The 20,592-nt window shown below is 34.0% G+C and overlaps 2 protein-coding genes across 2 annotated transcripts in view; one reads left to right on the forward strand and one right to left on the reverse strand.

The window, feature by feature from the left end:
* Positions 1-1,760, reverse strand: part of SREK1IP1 (SREK1 interacting protein 1) — a 35,493-nt gene extending 33,733 nt beyond the window's left edge. The window contains exon 1 of the mRNA XM_006913075.3: positions 1,558-1,760. Coding sequence (XP_006913137.1) covers positions 1,558-1,570 — 13 coding nt within the window. The 5' untranslated portion in view covers positions 1,571-1,760. The remainder of the gene's footprint in view (positions 1-1,557) is intronic.
* A 211-nt stretch (positions 1,761-1,971) lies between these two features.
* CWC27 (CWC27 spliceosome associated protein homolog) overlaps positions 1,972-20,592 on the forward strand; it is a 169,412-nt gene continuing 150,791 nt past the window's right edge. The window contains 6 exon segments of the mRNA XM_015590307.2: positions 1,972-2,241; positions 8,346-8,442; positions 14,693-14,805; positions 17,041-17,184; positions 18,607-18,705; positions 19,349-19,452. Coding sequence (XP_015445793.1) covers positions 2,200-2,241; positions 8,346-8,442; positions 14,693-14,805; positions 17,041-17,184; positions 18,607-18,705; positions 19,349-19,452 — 599 coding nt within the window. The 5' untranslated portion in view covers positions 1,972-2,199.

Here is a 20,592-nt window from a genome sequence, read left to right on the forward strand (position 1 = left end):
AGTTACTTAATTTCTCTGTCCTTCAGCATCATTTGTAAAATGGAAATATTAATAACTATCTCAGTGTGGGTGTGAATGTTAAATGAGATGAAATACAATGTGTGACACAGTGTCTGACACATCTGAAACATAGTAAATGCTTAGTAAATATTAGCCACTGCTATTATCTCTCTAGTGAATTTCTAACTTATCTCCCTTTTATATTCTTGGTTCCATTAATAGCAAACATATTTCGTTTCCTCTTCTCACACATTTCTTCTTCCTTTTTACATACCCAGTCCCTCTGGCTGCAACTCTCCCTTCCACCACTCCAACCTTCCTGCAATTCTTCAGGTCTCACTCCAAATGCCACATCCTCTGCAAAGTCTTTCTAGCCCCTCCTGTCTCCTGTTAGGTGCTCTTATTATGTGCTCCTGAAGTTTTTGTATTTTCCCTGCCATACACTTGTCTGGCTTTCTTGTACTTTTTCACTCTTCACTGCTAAATTGTAAGTTCTCTGTGAAGAGCAGCTGTCTGTCTGCTCAGCACTGTATTCCCAATGCCTGGCACAGTGCCTAGAACGCAGTAGGCACTTACAAAAGATTGTTATGTGTATGAATGAATGTATCTTTCCTCACTCACAATCCACCCCATGCTCCTCCCAAAACCGCAGCTGGTAGAAAAGCACAATCTTTCCAGAACAGCTATCTGTAAAATACGGTTCAGAAAAAGCTGCCACATAACGTGGTCAAATAATACTGGGAGGGTAGGTTAAAACAAAGTTGAGGCTTCTGAACCCCTAGCAGTCTTTTCTATGCTAAAGCGCATTGTGAATATCCAAGTTGTATGTGTATGGGGCGGGAGGTGGGAGTATATTTCTCAAAATATCTCCTTCAGTGTTCTGTAGAACACACTGTGGCAAAGGTGGTTTAAGGGGATGCCCTCCCCTACTAGAACTTCCAAGTAAGTTGGTAGTTGTGAATGGGTAATCTCTGAAGCATTTATTTCACAGGGTTCATCGTTTTTAGCTTCGTATCCACTGTACAAAGAATCCATACGGGCTGTTAGGAACCATAAACATAAGTCAACGGATCTCTTACAGAAACTGGAACCCAGAATGGCAAAGCGACCGGTGCACGGCCACACAGTAACTACATACAACAGGAAGAGAGAGACCCATTCCGTCCCTGCGATTTCCACGACAAACAATGCCTCTGGCTAGTTGAGTACGCCAAGTGTTCCCACCTCAAATTTTATTTTCAAGTCATTTCAAAGTAAGGTCAGTTTTTCTCGGCAACCCGCCCTCTAGGCCTACAGTTACTGCTTCTCGCCCCCTACTTTCTCTGTAATCCATCCCGTGCAGTTGGAGCTTGGCCGGGGCGGGGAGATAGTGTCTTTCTTTCCTTCAGAGTTTATTTTGGAGTGTACACCTTTTTTCACGTAAAGCAAACGAACCTGTGCATTTTAACGCTTCCGCCTAAACCCCTTTGGGCGCTACTCCGTATCCCAGCGCACCCCAACCTGCCCCAACCGCTCCCTTCGTCGTTCAGACCCACGGGCCCTGCCGTTGGTCTTCACCTGGGACTGCCATGGCGCTGGCAAGAGAGATCGCAGGACCCTAGGTTTTCAAGAGTACTCTCGCTTCCCGCCGGCTGCAAGGACAACGCACAGCGAGGGTGGTCTCTTCTTTCCACCCGCGCCGTGGCACCTGGGTGATAGTCCGGGAAGGCCCTCTTAGCCTCTGGCGAGCGCGGAACCAAGTAGCCGCTGATGCCGTTTCCGGGGGGGGAGTCATATGGCAGAGCACATATGGTAGGAACCATTACTGCTAGTTTCGGGGGGGGGGCGAATGAGACCTGCACGCGCATGTAGTGAAGTAAACATCACCAAGACTCAGGAATCGTTCTTTTTAAAGATGCAATACAAATTAAAGTTATCTATAGAAACTTAATAATTTTTTCTCGTTTCCTGGATGCCGTTGGAATTCCCCTTTTCAGGGTTAGCGGTGCTTGGGTCCGAGAGCAGTATGGCGGCGTCCGTGAGGGGCTAGTTTTGGGGAAAGGTAGTGTTCGATGTCGCCGTCTTGCAGGATTATTCATAGACTAGAGCTTTCCGCGACCACCCGCCTTAAGAAATCGTGTACTGATAGGTGGATAGCTTTAGTGATCGGCTGTCCGTTCTCATCTCCAATTAGGAGCAGAGTCCTGAGCACTGATCAGCATGAGCAACATCTACATCCAGGAGCCTCCCACCAACGGGAAGGTGAGAACCTCATGTAGGATGTAGGATACCTGGGTTCTCCAAAGTGATACTTCACCGATTAGGGAGTTCTGGGGTCATAGGTTTGGAAGAGATTACAAGAAGTCTTGTCCCTACCCCGGTCCCTGGTCAGGAGTGCGTCGAAAAACAAATATTGGCACATCTTAGCATATATTTGAAAAAGTCCTCAAGATTTCTTCATCTACCATCCTTGTGGCCCTGTTTCTTTTGCTTCAGCCTAACCCATGCAGGCGTTTCCTAGAGTCTTAGGTAAAAAAAAAAACTAAGTACATTTTAAAATATGACTTTTTAAATTATTATTATTTTAGTTTTGCTTAACTTGGAGATCACTCTTTCTCTCTCTATTCGTTCTACAATCATTTATTGAACGCCTGCCAGGCATCGGGCACTATATTAGATGCTGGGACTACAAAGACGGATAAAAAAGGTCTAGTTGTTGCCCTAGAAGAGCTTATGGTTTAGTTTGGGAGGTAGGCAGGTAAAGAGCAATCTTGTGTCTGGTAGGCGTGCTTATGGAGAGAGGAGCATGTTGTTATGGTAGTACTCAGAACAGAGCTACTGAGAAAGTAGGAAAAAGCTTAATGGAGGAGGTATCCTTTAAGCTGGTCTTAAAACAGGAGATGATTGTCAGTCAGACAAAGTGGGAAATGGGAAATGTTCCCACATTGGAATGGTAGAATGATTTCCGCATCGATTTGATAGTAAAGGTATGTCAGTTCTCTTCTAAGGTGTTTATGTGCACTATGAAGCAGAGGAGTCAGTACTGGAATAAGTATCACCTGAAATGAACTGAGACCTAGTTTATATCATACACTAAACGTGATGAACCAGCATAATGGACTGAAACTATATAGTTGAAATATAGTAAACTAAATTTACATCAGATATAATTCTGTAGCATGAGTATATCATAAATTGTGCAATATTTTGTTGACATTATATGATAAAGGCAATTTGAAATAAAAACCAAACATGTTATAACTGATATTCCAGCAAAAATTTTAGAAGGTATTTTTGGCAAAGCAGTTTCTTTCAATTCTTTGTTGTTTGAACTTTTCCTCACTCCCCACCCCGATTCCACATCATTGTGAAAACTCAGATTCCCTACCTCTTTATATTTACAAATGTTTTTTGAGGGTGATAGCACCCCTAGTTGGTAAACACTGGGAGAGATTTAATACATTACCTATCCTGTTGGGCAGAGCCTTTACACTTGTTCCTTTCTCTAGTAATACATTTTGGCCTGTGCAAATGTCACCTTAGCAGAGAGGCCTGACCTATCTACTGTTTATAAAATAGAAAAACTCATTTACGTCCTGCATCCCAGCATTCCTTGGCCCTTTAAACCTCTTTAGTTTCTTCTACAGTACTTATTATTTATTACTTATTGTTTCCTCCTCCTCCCCTTATTCCCACCCCCCATAAAATGCAAGCACTATGAAGATAGAGATAAGCATCCAAAGTGGTGTTGACACATTGTAGGAGAAGTTCTGAATGAATGAACGAATGAATGAGTGAATACTATTTTTCTCTGAACTTCTGAGAAGTATTAAGCATCAGTGAGTTTGAGGTCATTCTGCTGCTGGTCAAGGACAGACTTTGTTGTTTTACTGCAGGAAGATTTGGTCTGACATGGTCACAAAGATAAAAACTTAACAGTGGTACATGTGGCAACAGGAGATCTTTCATTCAACAAATATTTATTGAGCATCTACCACATGCTAGACTCTATGCTAGGTTTTAGGGATACAGTGGAAAGAAACAGCATTGTCCATGTTATCATGGAGTGAAGTATACATTGACCAAATAATTATGCAAATAAATGTATGCAAACTGATAAATATTGTCTTTTTGAACAGGTTTGGGCTGAGGGAGGACATCAGGTATTGGCCCAGGTCTTACTTTAAAAACAATTTGGGACTTTTTGCAGCATAAGGATGATTGAAGATAGTGAAATATTCAAGTTGTGTACCATAGAGAGCATGGCAAAAATTTGAGCCTGGAAAGAATTTAAAGCAGATATAAGAACAAATTTTACCCAATGAATGTTTGTTTAGTGCTTATACTGTCTAACGCTCCATTAAGTACTGAAAGGATATATTCAGAATAAATGGGGCAAAATTCCTTTCTTCAAAGAGTATAATATCATATTATCACCTTGGGAAGAACTTGACACATTATATCACTGGTTGACCATTGTCCATAAATGTGCTGTGTTTTGCTGTGTTATGCTATACCTCTGGCTTCTGAAGATGAGGCACAGAAGTGTACTATTTGATAGAAATTTCCTTATCCACAGAGGGTTAAATTTCCACATATTATAATCATTTAATCTAAATTGTATATTAGCATATATTTATTCCTAAGAAACATTTTATTATCAAAGTATTCTCTTATTAGGGAGCTTCAGGAAAAGGAGATACTGACAGCTGACAAAGCAGTGATGCCCAATAGGAATGTATGGCTAAAGGAGGAGGGAGCCATGTGCTTTCTTTTTTCATTCAGTAGTTTATCAGATTAAGTTTATCAGATTCAGAAACCTTGGTAAGCAAGGTGGCCCAACCATGTATGCATTTTTTTTAACTAGGTTTAAGTGGGTTGTATCTGAAAAAATTGTATAAGAATGATAATTACAACAATAATAACTACCATTTTTTGAGCATTTACTATTTGTCAGGGACTGTTCTAAACAGTATATTTATAATAACTCATTTTGCTATCACAGCAAATGTATGAGATTATTATTCCTGTTTTTAGATAAGGAAATTGAATCACAGAAATGTTAGACGTCGTGCCCCAGATAATGAAGCTATCTTACCCTTCATAAGTCGAAGGGTTAGTATTTGAATTTGAGCATCCTGACTCCAGAGCCTGTAGAAGGAAGATTGATATACATTAGTTATTTAGAGTAGTGGTTTCTGAACCAGTGGGTACACACTTGAGGATGTATGTAAAACCATCCATGGGGTGCAGGAAGAAAGTCTATATTTTTCTGTTTGTACTTATTTTCTCCTTTATTGGTTTAAATGCAATATTTTTTATATAAAAAAGAACAGATTCAGTTACTCATTCAGTCACTTTTTACATATCAATATAATTTTTCTTAATGCTTTGCTAAATGGATTTACATTGCATGGTATGTAGATTAACTGAACCAGCCCTCACAAGTTTTATATTGAAGGTAATATTAAAAATGTGAACTTAAGGAAAGCATAAGAAAATGGTAGAGCTGAAGCTTCAGCATGGGAAGTCTGTCAAAAATTAGATATTATTATGAAAATCATTTGAATATGGGTTTCCGTTTATTATTGTTAACAGTGAACTTTGTCTTAAATGTATATGTACCTTGACATATTTATCAGTGAGGATATAATGCCATTTTGATTTTCAAGACATTTAAAAACTAAGTATATAGAACTGGAAGTTGGGCCTACAATTTGAAAGCAACATTATGCTCAGTGAAAGAAGCCAGACACAAAAGACCACATATTGTATGATTCCATTTATATGAAATGTTCAGTAGGCAAATCTATAGAGACAGAAAGTAGATTAGTGGTTTGCCAAAGGATAGGAGTGAGAGGAAATGGGGAGTGATTGCTAATGGGTACAAGATTTCTTTTGGGTGATGAAATGTGTAGATAGATAGTGGGGGGTTGCATAACTGTGAATTATACTAAAAATCACTTTAAGAGGGTGAATTGTTTGGTATCTCAATAAAGCTGTTATTAAAAAAGTTTTATAGTACCATTAGTAAAGAAAATGAAACTAAGAATTATTTATTTAAAAGTTTTTGTGTAATCCTTTAAATTTTTTTGTTCTGTGTGACTCTTATAATACAAAGTAATATAGTACTACATGTATTTTAATATACATATTTTCATTGTGTGTACTCCCAGTCCTTACCTCCCTTCCCACCCCCTTTTCTTCTTTGCTAATAGTGATGCACACTTACAAAAAGTTTGGAGATGACTGCTTTAGAATCGCAAGGAACAGAAGACATGTCTAGGTTCCTTTTAACAATCATGCTTTATTTCAAATGTACAAGGGAATAATGAGGTAGGACAAGACATTGTCTTTTTAGGTATACTGTACTTTTAAGATTGGGATGTACATCAGGCCTCATGGAAAATCAAAAGGTGTTACACAGCACTGTTCTAGATATAATCCAAGGTAGAGGGAATATACTTCTCAGGAGAATGAGAATCCAGTTGAGTCGATTTGTCACCAACCATAAGAGATATGGAATATCTCTTTTGGGCATTGTTTCATGCCAAGTCTAATTATAAGGCCTTGCTCATGTCCCACCAATACATGATTGCTTTTGATTTAGGCACTGTTCCCTATTCAAATCAGTTGTGACCAGGGTAACCCGAAGATTTCTTCTGAGACATGTGGCAGGACCCTAGAGCCTGATGGACTATTTTTTCCAGTATAGTATGAAATGTATGGAGAACTTTTTGGAGGCAGTATGGTGTTATAGAAAAAGTATGGGCTTTGGAGCCAAGCAGCCTTTGGCTTAAGTCATTCAATGTGAGACCTTGGACAAAGTTACTTTATCTGAGTCTCTGTTTCATCATGAGTAAAATGGAAGTAATGATAACTACCTTGCAGAGGATTAAATGATATAAAATATGTAAAGTGTTTGGCATAGAAACTGACACATGGGAGGCACTCAATAAAATTTCCTTTCTTTTTGTAGAGGAAGTATAATGGATTGAAAAAATTATGCAAACTTGCATTTCTAGTTCTTTTGTATTTCTTTAAGGGTTAGATTAAGGAGGCCATTTTAAAAGTTACCATAATAGAGATATTTTCACCTCCTCCACCCTCATGGTCATTGAAGAATAGTTGTAAGGGAACTATGTAGCTAGTTAAAGCCCAAAAAGATACATTAGATTCATCAATGTTATATAAATTATGGCAGTGTAATCTGGACTTCTGAAACAGATTGAAAGGCAATTGTAGCAAAAGTACCCTGGATGAGGAGAAAGCAGAGGGAAATGCTATTTATGCTTTGCTATTAACAAGCTCCCTGACTCCAGGCAATTTACAACTTGTTTAGGGGCATCTATATAAATTGAGGACGTAACTAAATGATTTAAAACATCTTTCCAGTTTCAAAAAAATTTGTGGAAGTTAGCCAAGGAAGTTTTGGGACATAAAATGTGTGACTTAGTGATACTGACTTCTCATGAGAATCAGTCTCGTGTTTTTAAATATGTAGTAACACTGCATACTCTTTATATGCAAGAACATTCTAAATGATTGTGATGGTCACAAATCATTAACCATTGATCATCGATTGACACTAATCTACTTTGGTACACTGCGGGAGGAAAAGAGATACTAGAGAAGTTGGACTCCCACAGCGTTCAGATTTTAGAGTATAACATTCTTTTTGTTTATTTGTGGCTCTTATTAAGACATTTATAAGCTATTTCCTCCTCTGGGCTCAGTAGCAGTTCTAGTTGTTGAAAGATAGCTTATTGCGCCAAGTAGTAACCACCTTCATGACAGAAGGGAGGCCATCAAAGGATTCCATTTACTGTAGATGATGATTTTATGACATAGCATTTTGGTAATATACAACCCAGAATTAGACTAAGAATGTTTCTTTGTAAATTAAGAATGGCATGATTTTGAATGAGAAAGTAGAGTGTTCGTTTGTGAAAAGATAATGGTAAAATTGTCTTGCAGTGTCACAATTTCATGGGTTCATTGTTCTTTAATTTCTTAATGTGCTACACCATTTTTATTGGAAGAAATGCGTGGGAAACTTTCTTGACTAAAACAAGTTTAAATTATTTTTAAATGAAGGAGTTTTTTCCCTGTGATTAAAAAAAGGTATATGCTATTTTTTCTTAAATTTTTAATGATTTCTGAAAATGACATTTAAAAGATATAAATATACAACTTATACTGAATATTTGAAATTTCTTGAGTATAGAAACAAAACCCAAGCAAAGTTTCTAATTTTTATTTTAAAATTGAAAACTCATTAGTAAATGCTTCAGATGGACAAGACATTCAACTGATTATCAAGCAAAATGGTAATTTGATATATTGACGTTATATTCTTTCTACAGGTTTTATTGAAAACTACAGCTGGAGATATTGACATAGAGTTGTGGTCAAAAGAAGCTCCTAAAGCTTGCAGAAATTTCATTCAACTTTGTTTGGAAGGTAATCTTAACTCTTGAGTCTTTTCCGTAGGAGGAAACTTTCTTAATTTAAAAATAAACTGTGTGTATTTTTCTACAGCATTGGAGACTGGTGTTAAATATTGGTAATGAATGCTAGGAGTTGATATGAGTGATGTGGTGTTGAGCTGTGTGCAAGGAAATGGAGAGGAGATAAAAACTTCCTTCCAAATCTGTATATCTTTAATAGAGAAATTTATCTCACCAAATAATACTTTGATCCTTTTGGGTCTCCTTGGCTATTTTCTACTTCTTTCTTTTATCATCTGAAAATGGGTATTCCCTAAGATTGCCATTATTGTCTTTACTCTTCAGTTGTTACTTCCTTCCAAATGACTATCAAATTTAAAATCGCAGCTATTTCTTCCCTTCTTAGCTCTAATTTACATATCTAACTGCCTAGTGGACTTTTCTGCTGGAATCTTCCACTGTCAGCTAAAACTAAACCAGTATAAAACCAAATTTACTAGTTTCTTCTACAGACTACCTTGACTTTCGCCTACATGATTGTAATTGCCTTCTACCTGGTCTTCTTCTTTCTCACCTTTAATCTCTTTACCCTATTATTTGTTCATCTGATAGTTGAATATTCAGACAGCTTGGCTTCCTAGCTTTCCAACTTTATTTTTTTTGCACTAAATAACCACATGGTTTTAGCTGATGATTACCTTTATTTCCTGAGCAGTTCCTTCCCATTTTCACTTTCACATATATCCTCATACTGCCTTCATATCCTCGATCTCCTCATATCCTCAGTTTCCTTTTTGGAATACTTTCTCTTCCATTTTTTACTGTTCAAGTCTACCCAGATTTGAATGTCTGTTCAAAATTCCACTTTCTCCACAAAGCCTTCCATCCAGTATTCAGTGATGTTATTATCAATGTCTTTAGTATTTTTTCAGATTTGAGTCATAAAGTGACTCAAATTTTTCTCTTTAAGAGACTTTACAGAATTATACACCTACTTGAGTGTTTTTCCTTTCAGAGTATTCCTTTATAGAGCTAAACATTCCAAACATTTTTGTAACTTGGTTTTTAGAATGCATGGCATATGGTTCAGATATCTCCAGTAGTGGCAATTCATTGTCCTTTTAAATTAGATCTGATTTCTAGAGACAGACAAGGTTAATCAAGATATCAGAAAAAAAGCTCATTTTGAGTCAAGCAAGGTATAAAAGAGAATCCAAAATAACCAGTAGTAGGGGACAAGGAGAGCTCTCCAAATAGATAATTGATAAATAGATAATTACCAGGGGAAGATTGAAGGAATACATATACCTAGACCAAAAAAAAAAAAAAAAAACCAAAAAAAAAGACATCTGCAAAGACCATTGTTAACAATTACTATGGCAGGCAGGAAGGAAATTGAGTCAGACAGGTAGTTCAGTCAGAGAAGCCTCAAATTATTGTCAACAGAGTCGAGAAACACAGTAGACACAGAAAAGTCAGATTTGTTTCTGGAAAGAAGTTTTGAAGAATCAAAAGCTCAAATTTTATAGTAGAGGAGTGAAACTACAAAAACATTAGAAAGAATGAATGGTAAATTATAATCCATGACGAGGTGAATGGAAGAAACAGAAAACATCTGGATATGATATGACAATAAAGAAGAAATAAAATTCTTAAGTGAGATGATGATGAAACTTAATTATAACAACAAAAATTTGCTCCCCTATTTATAAGAATACAAGAAGAAAGAAAAAAGAATAGGAAAATAATAAGAAAAATAACTCAAATAATTGTCTTAATTGAACAGGTGAGAGATAGGATTATTATTTCAAAGACTAACAAGAATTAAATTACCAGACTAATTTACATAAAGATACTCCTAAATGAATAAAGTCAAGGTTTTAAAAATGTAACTTAGAACCCCATTTTAATTCTCTGGCACTGTGACTCATTTATGATTTATTTATTTAGCAAATCATGGTAATCTACGTCTTGTAATATTCATATCAATATTAAAATTTAAAAAGACATGGTTTCCAGAATTAAAAGTAAATGAATGAAAATGAGGAGGTGGGAGAACAGCTTCATATATAGCTCTCAAATAAAATGGCGTTCACAGTTAGAAGGAAGTTCTTAGTCTTTTTTTTTTCCAGCTTTATGAAGGTATGATTGACAAATAAAAATTGTATATATTTAGATTGTACAACATGATTTTTAAAAGGTGTACAATGTGAACACTTAATATACATATGCATTGTGAAATGATTACCACAGTCAAGTTCAGTAATGTATCCATCACCTCACATAGCTAGCTACCTTTTTATTTTTAATTAATTATTTTTTTGTGGTAAGAACCCTCTTAAGCAAATTTCAGGTATATAATACGGTATTATTAACTGTATTCACCATGCTGTACATTGGATTCCTAGAACTTACTTATTTTATAATTGAAAATTTATACCTTTTGACCAACATCTTTCCACCCTCCAGCCCCTGGCAACCACCATTCTACTCTGTGGTTCTATGAGTTCAACGTTTTTAGATTCTACATATATGTGAGATCATACAGTATTTGTCTTTATGTGTCTAGGGGAGGTTTTTAGTTTTTATGAAAATGAGAGATCTCCAATTACACAGACTTCATCTTGGATTATAGGTCTTAGCAGGATGGTTAAATGAACATTTAAAAATGAGCGAAAATTTTAGATAATTGAAAGTTTAAAAGGTAGATTAAAAAGATGCGAGAGAAGTAAAAAGAAGCTTTTACTTTGATAATTTTTTTAGTTCCTCTGAAGTATTAGGAAGGAGTAAAATTTTAGGTCTGCAAAACAAGGTGGGGAGCAAAAAGAGAGTAGATAAGAAAAGCAAATTTTTTATATGTTATGTAACTATTAATCTCTTTACTTTGATTTTACCTCAGCCTTATCTCTTTAAGGTCCATGCTTCATCAGTTACCTTTTATCCCCTATCTCCTTTAACAATAGTTTAATATTTCTTTAGAGTGACAAACAAAGATATGTTAAGAGGTTAAAATAAATCTTACAAAACTAAAATATTTGTTTAAAAAACAAGCTGAAATAAATAGGGCAGACAGATCACAAAAGGAGTTTTTAAATAAAGAGTTATTCATGATAATATTTACAAAGTTAAACATAAAACACGATTCTAGAAGAAAAACATGTGACTTAAAAATGCAAATATAAATTCCTATATGTACTTGGTCAGAAATATAATTAGTCAAAATATATCATGATATCCATTCATTAGACAGCCAGAAATAAAAACTATCATGACTAATACCAGAATCAGAAGAGCCAAATAGAAACTTCATTTTATATTTGAGATATATGTAAATTCCTTTTCCAATTGTAGAGAAAATTCAGGAGGAAATTATGAACATGCATAATGAAATAATAAAATCTTTCTATAAAAATACTTATGAGAATGGTACATAACAATTTAAGAAGGAAATCAAACATTGCAAGCAGGAAACTATTATAGCACATAGTAAGCTATAAAGACAACTGTAAACAGATAATTCAACAGTAATAATAAATGACAAAAATAGAAAACTGTAAATGCATAGTTCCACAGTGATTATTAATAAATTGCAAGGAAGTAAAAAAAGCAGATATGGAAATTTTGTGGATGTTTGACATTCTGGCCTTGATAGTATATAAAATTATGGTGTAGAGTAATTTAAAAAAATTCCGACTCAATATAAATGGTATTATAATAATTTTATTCATCCAACAAGAATATAATTAGGAAAATAAAAAGGAAAAAATCAAAATAAAAAGCCAACATCCCTGAAAGGCTTGATAAGAAATAGGAAAATGGAATAGGTAATTTTAAAATTTGAAAGCACGAGTAATAAAGACCACTTTCATGTGCCCCTTCCCTCGCACCTAATAAATCTCTAAGCCTCATAGATCCTGCTTTCTAGAGAATTCTTGAGTCTCAAGTAAGGCATAGTCATATTTTAACTCTTGGGACAACGGTTATTTCTCTCCCTCCTGTCCCCCGCCGCCCGCCGCCCGGCCCCCTTCCATCTCTCTCCAGTCTTGTTGCTTTCCATCCATTCTTCATACTTGGAGTTTGAATGATCATTTGAAAAAGCACATCTGATCTATATTCAAAAGATGTCGATTGACTGCATGTTATAGGCCTAAGGAATTATTTTCATTTTCTGATATAGACTGGGGTATGTTTTATATTCATATTTGAATATGAATTTCTAGAATTTAAGTAAAAATTTTACAGTTTGCCCTCACAATGAACTTTGAAAATTCATAAGTTGCCTCCACATTATCCTATTTAATCTTTAGAACAACTCTGACTTAATTTATATTTAGTTAGAATGAGAAAATTACATGTACAGCATGGTGGCTATAGTTAATACTGTATTGCAAGTTTAGAAGTTGCTAAGAGAGTAGATCTTAAAAGTTTTCATCACAAGAAAAAAAATTTTTGTGACTATGTATGCCGATGGATGTTAACTAGGCTTATTGTGGTCATCATTTTACAAAGTCGAATAAGTATCTAATGATTATGTTGTACACTTGAAACTAATATAATGTTATACATCAATTATATCAGTAAAAAAAAAAAGAAAAAGAAAGAGGAAAGGAAATTGACTTTATGGTTGCACCGCTAACAAGAGGCAAAACTCAGAACTCCTGATTGCTATATACAGTGTTAATCTGAGTATATGGTTATTTAGGGATACAGGAGAGAGACTTTTATACCTCTTGGTTTTTATGGTTTCTATTTGTAACCAAGGAGAACTTGTCTGCATTGGGGAGCTCTTGTGAATATAGCTCAACAGCTTTTCACTGGGAGAAAGGATTGAAAAAAATTCAATCAGTCTTTCTACTTTTTTTAGTCCATCCTATGTACTGGATACAGTTATTAGATTACAGAATACATTTTTTAAAATATGAATTTTATATCCAGTTATATCTTGCAAGTGTTAATAATTATGAGGGTGCCTACAAGTCACTATGTTATAGTACTTTATGAATTGCGATAAACCATAGTCATGTTATGACTTATAAAGTGTCACAAAGTACCTATGTAATAGGTACTTTATGAATTATGTCAGTAATTGTATCAGTGCAATTTTTCCATAGTGACTGTGCCATTTAACAATCCAACTAGAAATGTAGGAGGGTTCCAGTTTTTCTACCTCCTCACTAACATTTGTTATTTTCCATTTTTATGATAGCCATACTAGTGGGTGTGAAATGGTATTTCATTGTAGCTTTGATTTGCATTTCTCTAATAACTAATGATGTTGAGAATCTTTTCTTATGTGTATTGGTCATTGTTGCTACTTTTTAATATTAATTCTCTGGTTCAGTCAAACCCTAATTCTTGCCCTTCCATTCCCCCCATTCCCACCAAATTCTTTGCTTATGCTTTACCTCACTGAGATGCCATGCTTCTGCCATAACCAACTTCTTTCTCCTCTGAGAAATCTCCCTAATAATTCTAGGTTCTAGATAAAAAGTACTATCAGGAGATCATATATGATCTCTCCTGTATGTTTATGGCTTCCAAATAACATATTTATATGTAAAATAAATAATTTATTTCATTTAGTCTAATTGGACTCAATTACATATTGCGTTGATTATTTGTTTTATTCAGACTTTCTTGGAAGGGTGCATTGATGGTACTGTATGTATAACTAGTGTGTGATTTTGATATATTTTGGGTTTGTATATTGTTTGTGTAAATTAATTTCCTATGGGAAGAAGAGGAAGAATTAGGAAATAGGGCATTCATCTCTACCAGGGTTTCTCGACCTCGATTCTGGTGACATTTTGGGCCAGTAATTCTTTGTGGTGAATGTCCTGTGCTTTCTTTATAGTATATTTACTAGTATCCCTGGCTTCTACCCACTAGATGCCAGTAGCATCTCCCATGTGTGACAACTATATATTTCTAGACATTGACAAATAACCCCTAGAGAACAAAATTGTCATTGCTTCTTCCCCCAGTTGAGAACTACTGATCTATTACCAAAATTCTCTAAATTTTATTTTGAAAACTGAATGAATCCTGGAAATAAATTTTAAAAATCACCACCACCATAGTGTCTGTAGAAACTGTACTGTATTGAGAAGATATTTTATAGTAAGTGGGGAAGAAAAGGTTTTAGGTTAGGAGCCTGTTTAACATCCTGGAGTGGGGAGGGGGGGATCTTATGACTTTAGTTGTATTAACTCTGATAACTATACTTTGTTTTAGACTTTAACAATTTACTTTAACTTTTTCAGCATATTATGACAACACCATTTTTCACAGAGTTGTGCCTGGTTTTATAGTCCAAGGGGGAGATCCTACTGGCACAGGGACTGGTGGAGAGTCTATCTATGGAGCCCCTTTCAAGGTGAGATCAAATTGTTATTTATTTGCAAGTCAGCTTGGATTGCTTAGTTGAAAATGATTATGCCCCACAAGAAGAAAATATATTTACATTAGTGCACAAAATCACATATCACATGTGTAGAATGACACAGATATAAAAGCAGCACTTAACCCTATCGAGCATTCTAAGTTGTCTTATTGCAAACTTTTATGCTAAATTGGATTCAGGTGGAGCTAAAGGTAGTCGTGAGGAAAATGAGAGTCAAAAAAAAAAAAAAGACTACATAACATATTTCCTGATATCTGACTGTATCTAATCTTTGCACCTCTGTAAATATAAAACATTTTTAAAACATTATATATGCCATATTATTTTAAAACATTTTATTTAACACTATTTGGACTTTGTATTAATCTGCTTGAACTACTATAACAAAATACCAATGACAGTGGCTTAAACAAGAGGAATTTATTTCTTACAATTCTGGAGTCCAGGAATTCCAAGGTCTAGGTGCTGGCATTCGGTTCCTGGTGAAGGTTCTCTTCCTGGCTCACAGATGGCTGCCTTCTTGCTGTGTTTTCACATGGTGGAAGAGAGATCTCTGGTGTCTTCCTCTTACAAGGGCACGAGCCCTGTGAGATTAGGGCTTCATCCTTATGATCTCATTTAACCCTTATCATCTTTTTACAGGTCCTGTTTTCAATACAGTCAGATTTGGGGTTAGAGCTTCAACATATGAATTGGGGGGGCGGTGTACAATTCAGTCCATAACAGATATCATTTTTTAAAAAAAATTTACACAGTAGACCTCTGTAACACAAGATGCATGTTGTAATGAGAAATCACAAGGTGAAAAGAAGAAAGAAGCAACATAAAAATTGTTAGAAAAAGGTGTGAATATTAATCAAAAATAGGTCAACTATTTAACTGTCAACATGGATCTAAAAATAAAAAAGATCGATGTCATAGTTAAGATATTAAGAATAACAGTAGGTTCAAGTAAATGCTCAAAATTTACTTATTGATAAAACTGATGGTACCAATATCATGTTCTTTGAATGAGTAAACATGAACAGCTCTTAAAATGTGGGCATTTTTGGAGTCTTTCTGTTTGTACTCATGGGATGAAGTGTCTGGCATTTCCTTTAATTTTTTACTGGATCACTGTATGTTTCTTGAGAAAAATACTTGAACTGTTTAATTTCCAGTTGATGATGGCCTTAGAAAATGTGGAATGGTTATATATAAAAAAGTCTCAAATGTCACCGTTAGACTTTTTTATATTTTACCAAATTGAGATGCCTCATAATTTTAGAGCCTCCATCTAGTAGAAACATTCCTTTATTCTATTATTTGGTGTAACAGAATAGTTCTATTTGACATTTCTTTTCTAGATTGAGATTATTTGCTTATTTTGTTAAGCAATATGGTTGTTAAGTTTTTCAATTGGGTCGTTTTTAATACTGTACAGTTATGATCCTTGAAGTTCTAATCTCTTGAGAATTATTTATTAAGAGAAAATAAAACTTCTTTTCTGAAAAGTATTGATTACATATCATGGCTATGTTATAAATGAGTCTAGTATCAGGTTTGGGTAGAAATTCTGTTAACAGAGAGACTAACGTGTATGTCATGTGGCCCTACCATAGCCAGAAAACCACTTTAGGAAGGCTTGCTACTGCTCTTTTGAAAACTGGCAAATGGGACCAGTGACAGTTCAGAGAAGATTCAACTTAAGACTCTAATATACTCAACAAAGCACATAACACAATCATAGTAGATGCCTTAAATTAAAAAAAAAAAAAGGAGAAGAAGAAAGCAATTGTTTTGTAACATTTAGAATGCAGTGGGGAGGGGGCAATAGTTGAAGACTCCAGAATGATTCAAAGATAGTTTTCTTGGAATAAAAATAAAAGGTTCTAAAAGCTTAGATGACTTTGAGGGATGAGAAGAATAGGGGAATAACTCTTAAGAAATCCATTCCATTTTGAGTACCATTTCTCTATGTAAGTAGACAGCTTTCCACAAAATAGGCTAAATTTGTTGCTGAGTATATTTAGAAGATACAGGCTAGTGACGTCAAGTTTAATAGCATTGAAAGAATAGTAAATACTGCATTTGATTGTACTTGAAAATCAGTTAAATAAAAACTCAGCTTTTTTGATTAGAAGTTGTATTGGACCTTGCTGTTTAGATGAATATGAAGGGCCTTATAACTGAGGTCATTCACCCAATCTTTTCTTTTTTATGCTTCAGGATGAATTCCACTCACGGTTGCGTTTTAATCGGAGAGGACTGGTTGCCATGGCAAATGCTGGTCCTCATGATAATGGCAGCCAGTTTTTCTTTACACTGGGTCGAGCAGACGAACTTAACAATAAGCACACCATCTTTGGAAAGGTTCGTGTTCGTTATCTTAGGCTTCTGTGATACGATCAACTTCTCTAAGAGCTGCCTTTATAAAAATATTCCCTAGGATATTTATTTATTTCCAGAAATGATAGAATATATTCCTATTATAATGAACTATGAGGGATCACCTGAATTTTTTGTGTGTGTATGTTTCAAATAAGTCATTGATTATGATTTAAACATTTTTTTTCTAAAATCATACTAATGATATTAGCTACTGTGTCACTCAGCTGACACTGTTCTTATGTTTTTAGAAAGACACATAGGCAATAAAATTTAGTAGTTTAAAATTTATTTTGTTAGTGATAAATTCTTTTAAGTTTAAAGTAGAAGTTATAGTTGCATTAAAACTTTTTACCTGAAATGTTACTGTGAATAGTAACTGTTTAATCCTGCTCACATTTAACATCATATCAAGTAATGTCAAGTAATAGAATTTTCACCAGTTTTCTTTAAAAAGGGATTCAGAAGGTTTTCTTTTTTCACTCTTCTCTCTTATAAATATCCTCCCATATGTTTTGTCTTAGGCATGTTAGACATCGCTAGTGTTTCAGCTCCCTCTGCTGGTTTAGTAAGAATAGCTTCCCTGTATCCTAGGCAAAACTGGATTTTGTGATGATGAAAGGGAAAAAACAAACAGCACAACTGTAAAATTGGTATCATTTTAAAACTCCTTAAGAAATATTGAATGAACAGAGTCATGCTAAACACATGAAATACTTAACAAACATGGTTAAGAAATATGCATTAGCACATTTAAGTCACTCTGACAGATTGACTTAAGTCACTCTGTCTGATGTTCACAGATTTTTCTTGCTTTATTTAAAAAAAAGTATAATAAAATGAGATTTAGGTTGCCATTCTGCACCATTGTTTATAGTTGATATTATATAACTTATACATTAGAGATAACATATAACATAGTGATTAGGATTCTGAAAGGCCATCACTGCTCTATAACTTCTTTGAACCTCAATTTTCTTATCTGGAGAAGAAAGATAATAATAGTATCTACTTTTAGGATGTTTGTGAAGATGAAATGAGATAATATCTGCAAGGCACCACATTGTTGTTGCTATTTGCTTGTTCTATCCTATTCTAAAGTCTAAATTTGTTTAGCATGTTTGTCCATCAGTTGGAGGTTATTTGGCATTATATTTTAATTTTTAATAAAAAGTGATATTAAATATATATTGAACATTTTCCAAAAATTTTATTGAGGGATTGAACTACATTTGTGCTTTTTCCTCTTAAGATGAAATTGCTTTACTTGCATTATGTAACACATATGCTCTTATGTAACAATATGAAATTTTCTTTTAATTATTTTAAAAATATTTTCAGAAATGTTTCCTATTTCAAAGAATGAATGTAATCATTTACAATTAAATTTTCATTTTTATTTGATAGATTACAGGGGATACAATATATAACATGCTGCGACTGACAGAAGTAGACATTGATAACGAAGAAAGACCACGTAATCCACACAAGATAAAAAGTTGTGAGGTAGGAACATGATTATGAGATATAGCACTTAAATTGTGACTTAAGAGAACTCGATTATTAGTATTTTTAAACTGTCAGATGAAGACTTTATACTAAATTAACATCACATCTCAGATTTTATCTCTGTAATTTAGCCACAGTTCGTGATTAAGAATTATTTTTAAATTGAAGGTTTTGAATTCAGAGATGAAACTTTAGCTGATAATCCAGTGAATAAAAAGCTTGACTGATAATGAAAAGTTAGAGGGATTAGGTTTATTTAACCCAGCGAAGTGACTTCCGAGGTAATTTCAGAGGGTTCTTTCATTGAGGAAGCCATTGCGGATGGTCCTTAAAAGTATTTGCTTTGGAGTCAAAACATCAGATTTTGTCTCTCTTATTATGTATTAAGTTTTCTTGAACATTTTTCCCTTTTGTAAAATAAGAATAAAGTATCCTTTAATTAATAGCACATAGGTTTATGGAAGAATCCAGTGAGGCCATGTAAGTGGAAGTACTTTATATAGTATATGCAACACTGTACTTATAATGGTTACATGAGGAAAAAATATAGATGCTAATGTCAATGCAATTAAATATTGGTTTTAATTTTTTATGACATCTACAAAATGGAATAATGTTTTCAAAATATTTCTTTACATAGGTGTTGTATAATCCTTTTGATGACATCATTCCAAGAGAAATAAAAAAGCCAAAAAAAGAGAAACCAGAGGAAGAAGTAAAGAAATTGAAACCCAAAGGCACAAAGTAATCATAGCAGAAAGATTTTCTTCTTTTTAGCTTGAAAAGCAACACTGATTCATTTAGTTCACTTAATTTTCCTTTGTAAAAATTGTTTACTAGCAAGAGGGAGGCCAATGTGGACCAGGGAGATATCTGACTTATGAGTGTTTTTTTTTTTTTTCTAATTTTTGTATTCAAATACAGTATATAATTTAAACTTAAGCTAAAGAAGTATTGTCTCAGATGTTCATATAAAAATCTATATTAATAAATGTTACTATAGCAATTTATATAAATGAATTATTGAGAAATTTTTTTGTTTTTTTTTTACTTTTTTCAATTATTTTATGCTCAGTATTAAGGAACTTGCAAAGTAAAGTATCAAGAATATAATGACTGCATGTTTATATAACTTTTCACTCTTTTTGGTGCTATTAAAAATATAAATATTTTTATTTTTTTAAATTTATTTAATTGAATATTAATTATGGGTTTCTTTATTTTAATAGAAATTTCTTTTTTAAGTAAGTTGCAGTATTTTGTGAGCAGTATTCTTTACATTATTAATTTGTTTTATTAAAATAGGTATCAAAGAGTTAGATTTCAACTTATTCTTCTATCGAATTATAGCATCTATATTAGGGATTTTATTATACTTATAAGTAGTAAGTGTTAGATTCAGACAGTTCTGAGTATAATCCTGCCTAGCCCAGTTAATAAGAAGCAAAGTTTATTAATCTTTTAGGACTTTAGTTTCCTCATCTTATAAAATGGAGATTGTAATAAATACAACACCTAGTTGTTATGAAGATTAAATGGAAAGGAGAATTCGAAAACACCCAATAATGTAGGTATTCAATACATACCGTACAATATAAAAGTAAGTTAAGTTGCTTTTATACACTGTCAGATAGTAGGCAGACATTTTAATAAGCAGTTGGTGTCTTGTGCCAAAATAACTTCTTATATATCTGTATATCTGATTACCTTTTATTTTTTGATTCATATATTTTGAATAATTTATCTCTGGATGAAAAGTCACTCTCACTATGTTTAGATACAATATTTCATCACTATGATTTACCTTGACAACAAGCCCAAAAGTTGAGTGTTTTTATTTTTGTTTTTAAGTTACTATATCAGGGATGATATGCTTATCATTGA

The sequence above is a fragment of the Pteropus alecto genome, unplaced genomic scaffold (assembly GCF_000325575.1).
Source record: "Pteropus alecto unplaced genomic scaffold, ASM32557v1 scaffold20, whole genome shotgun sequence".
NCBI lineage: Eukaryota > Metazoa > Chordata > Mammalia > Chiroptera > Pteropodidae > Pteropus > Pteropus alecto.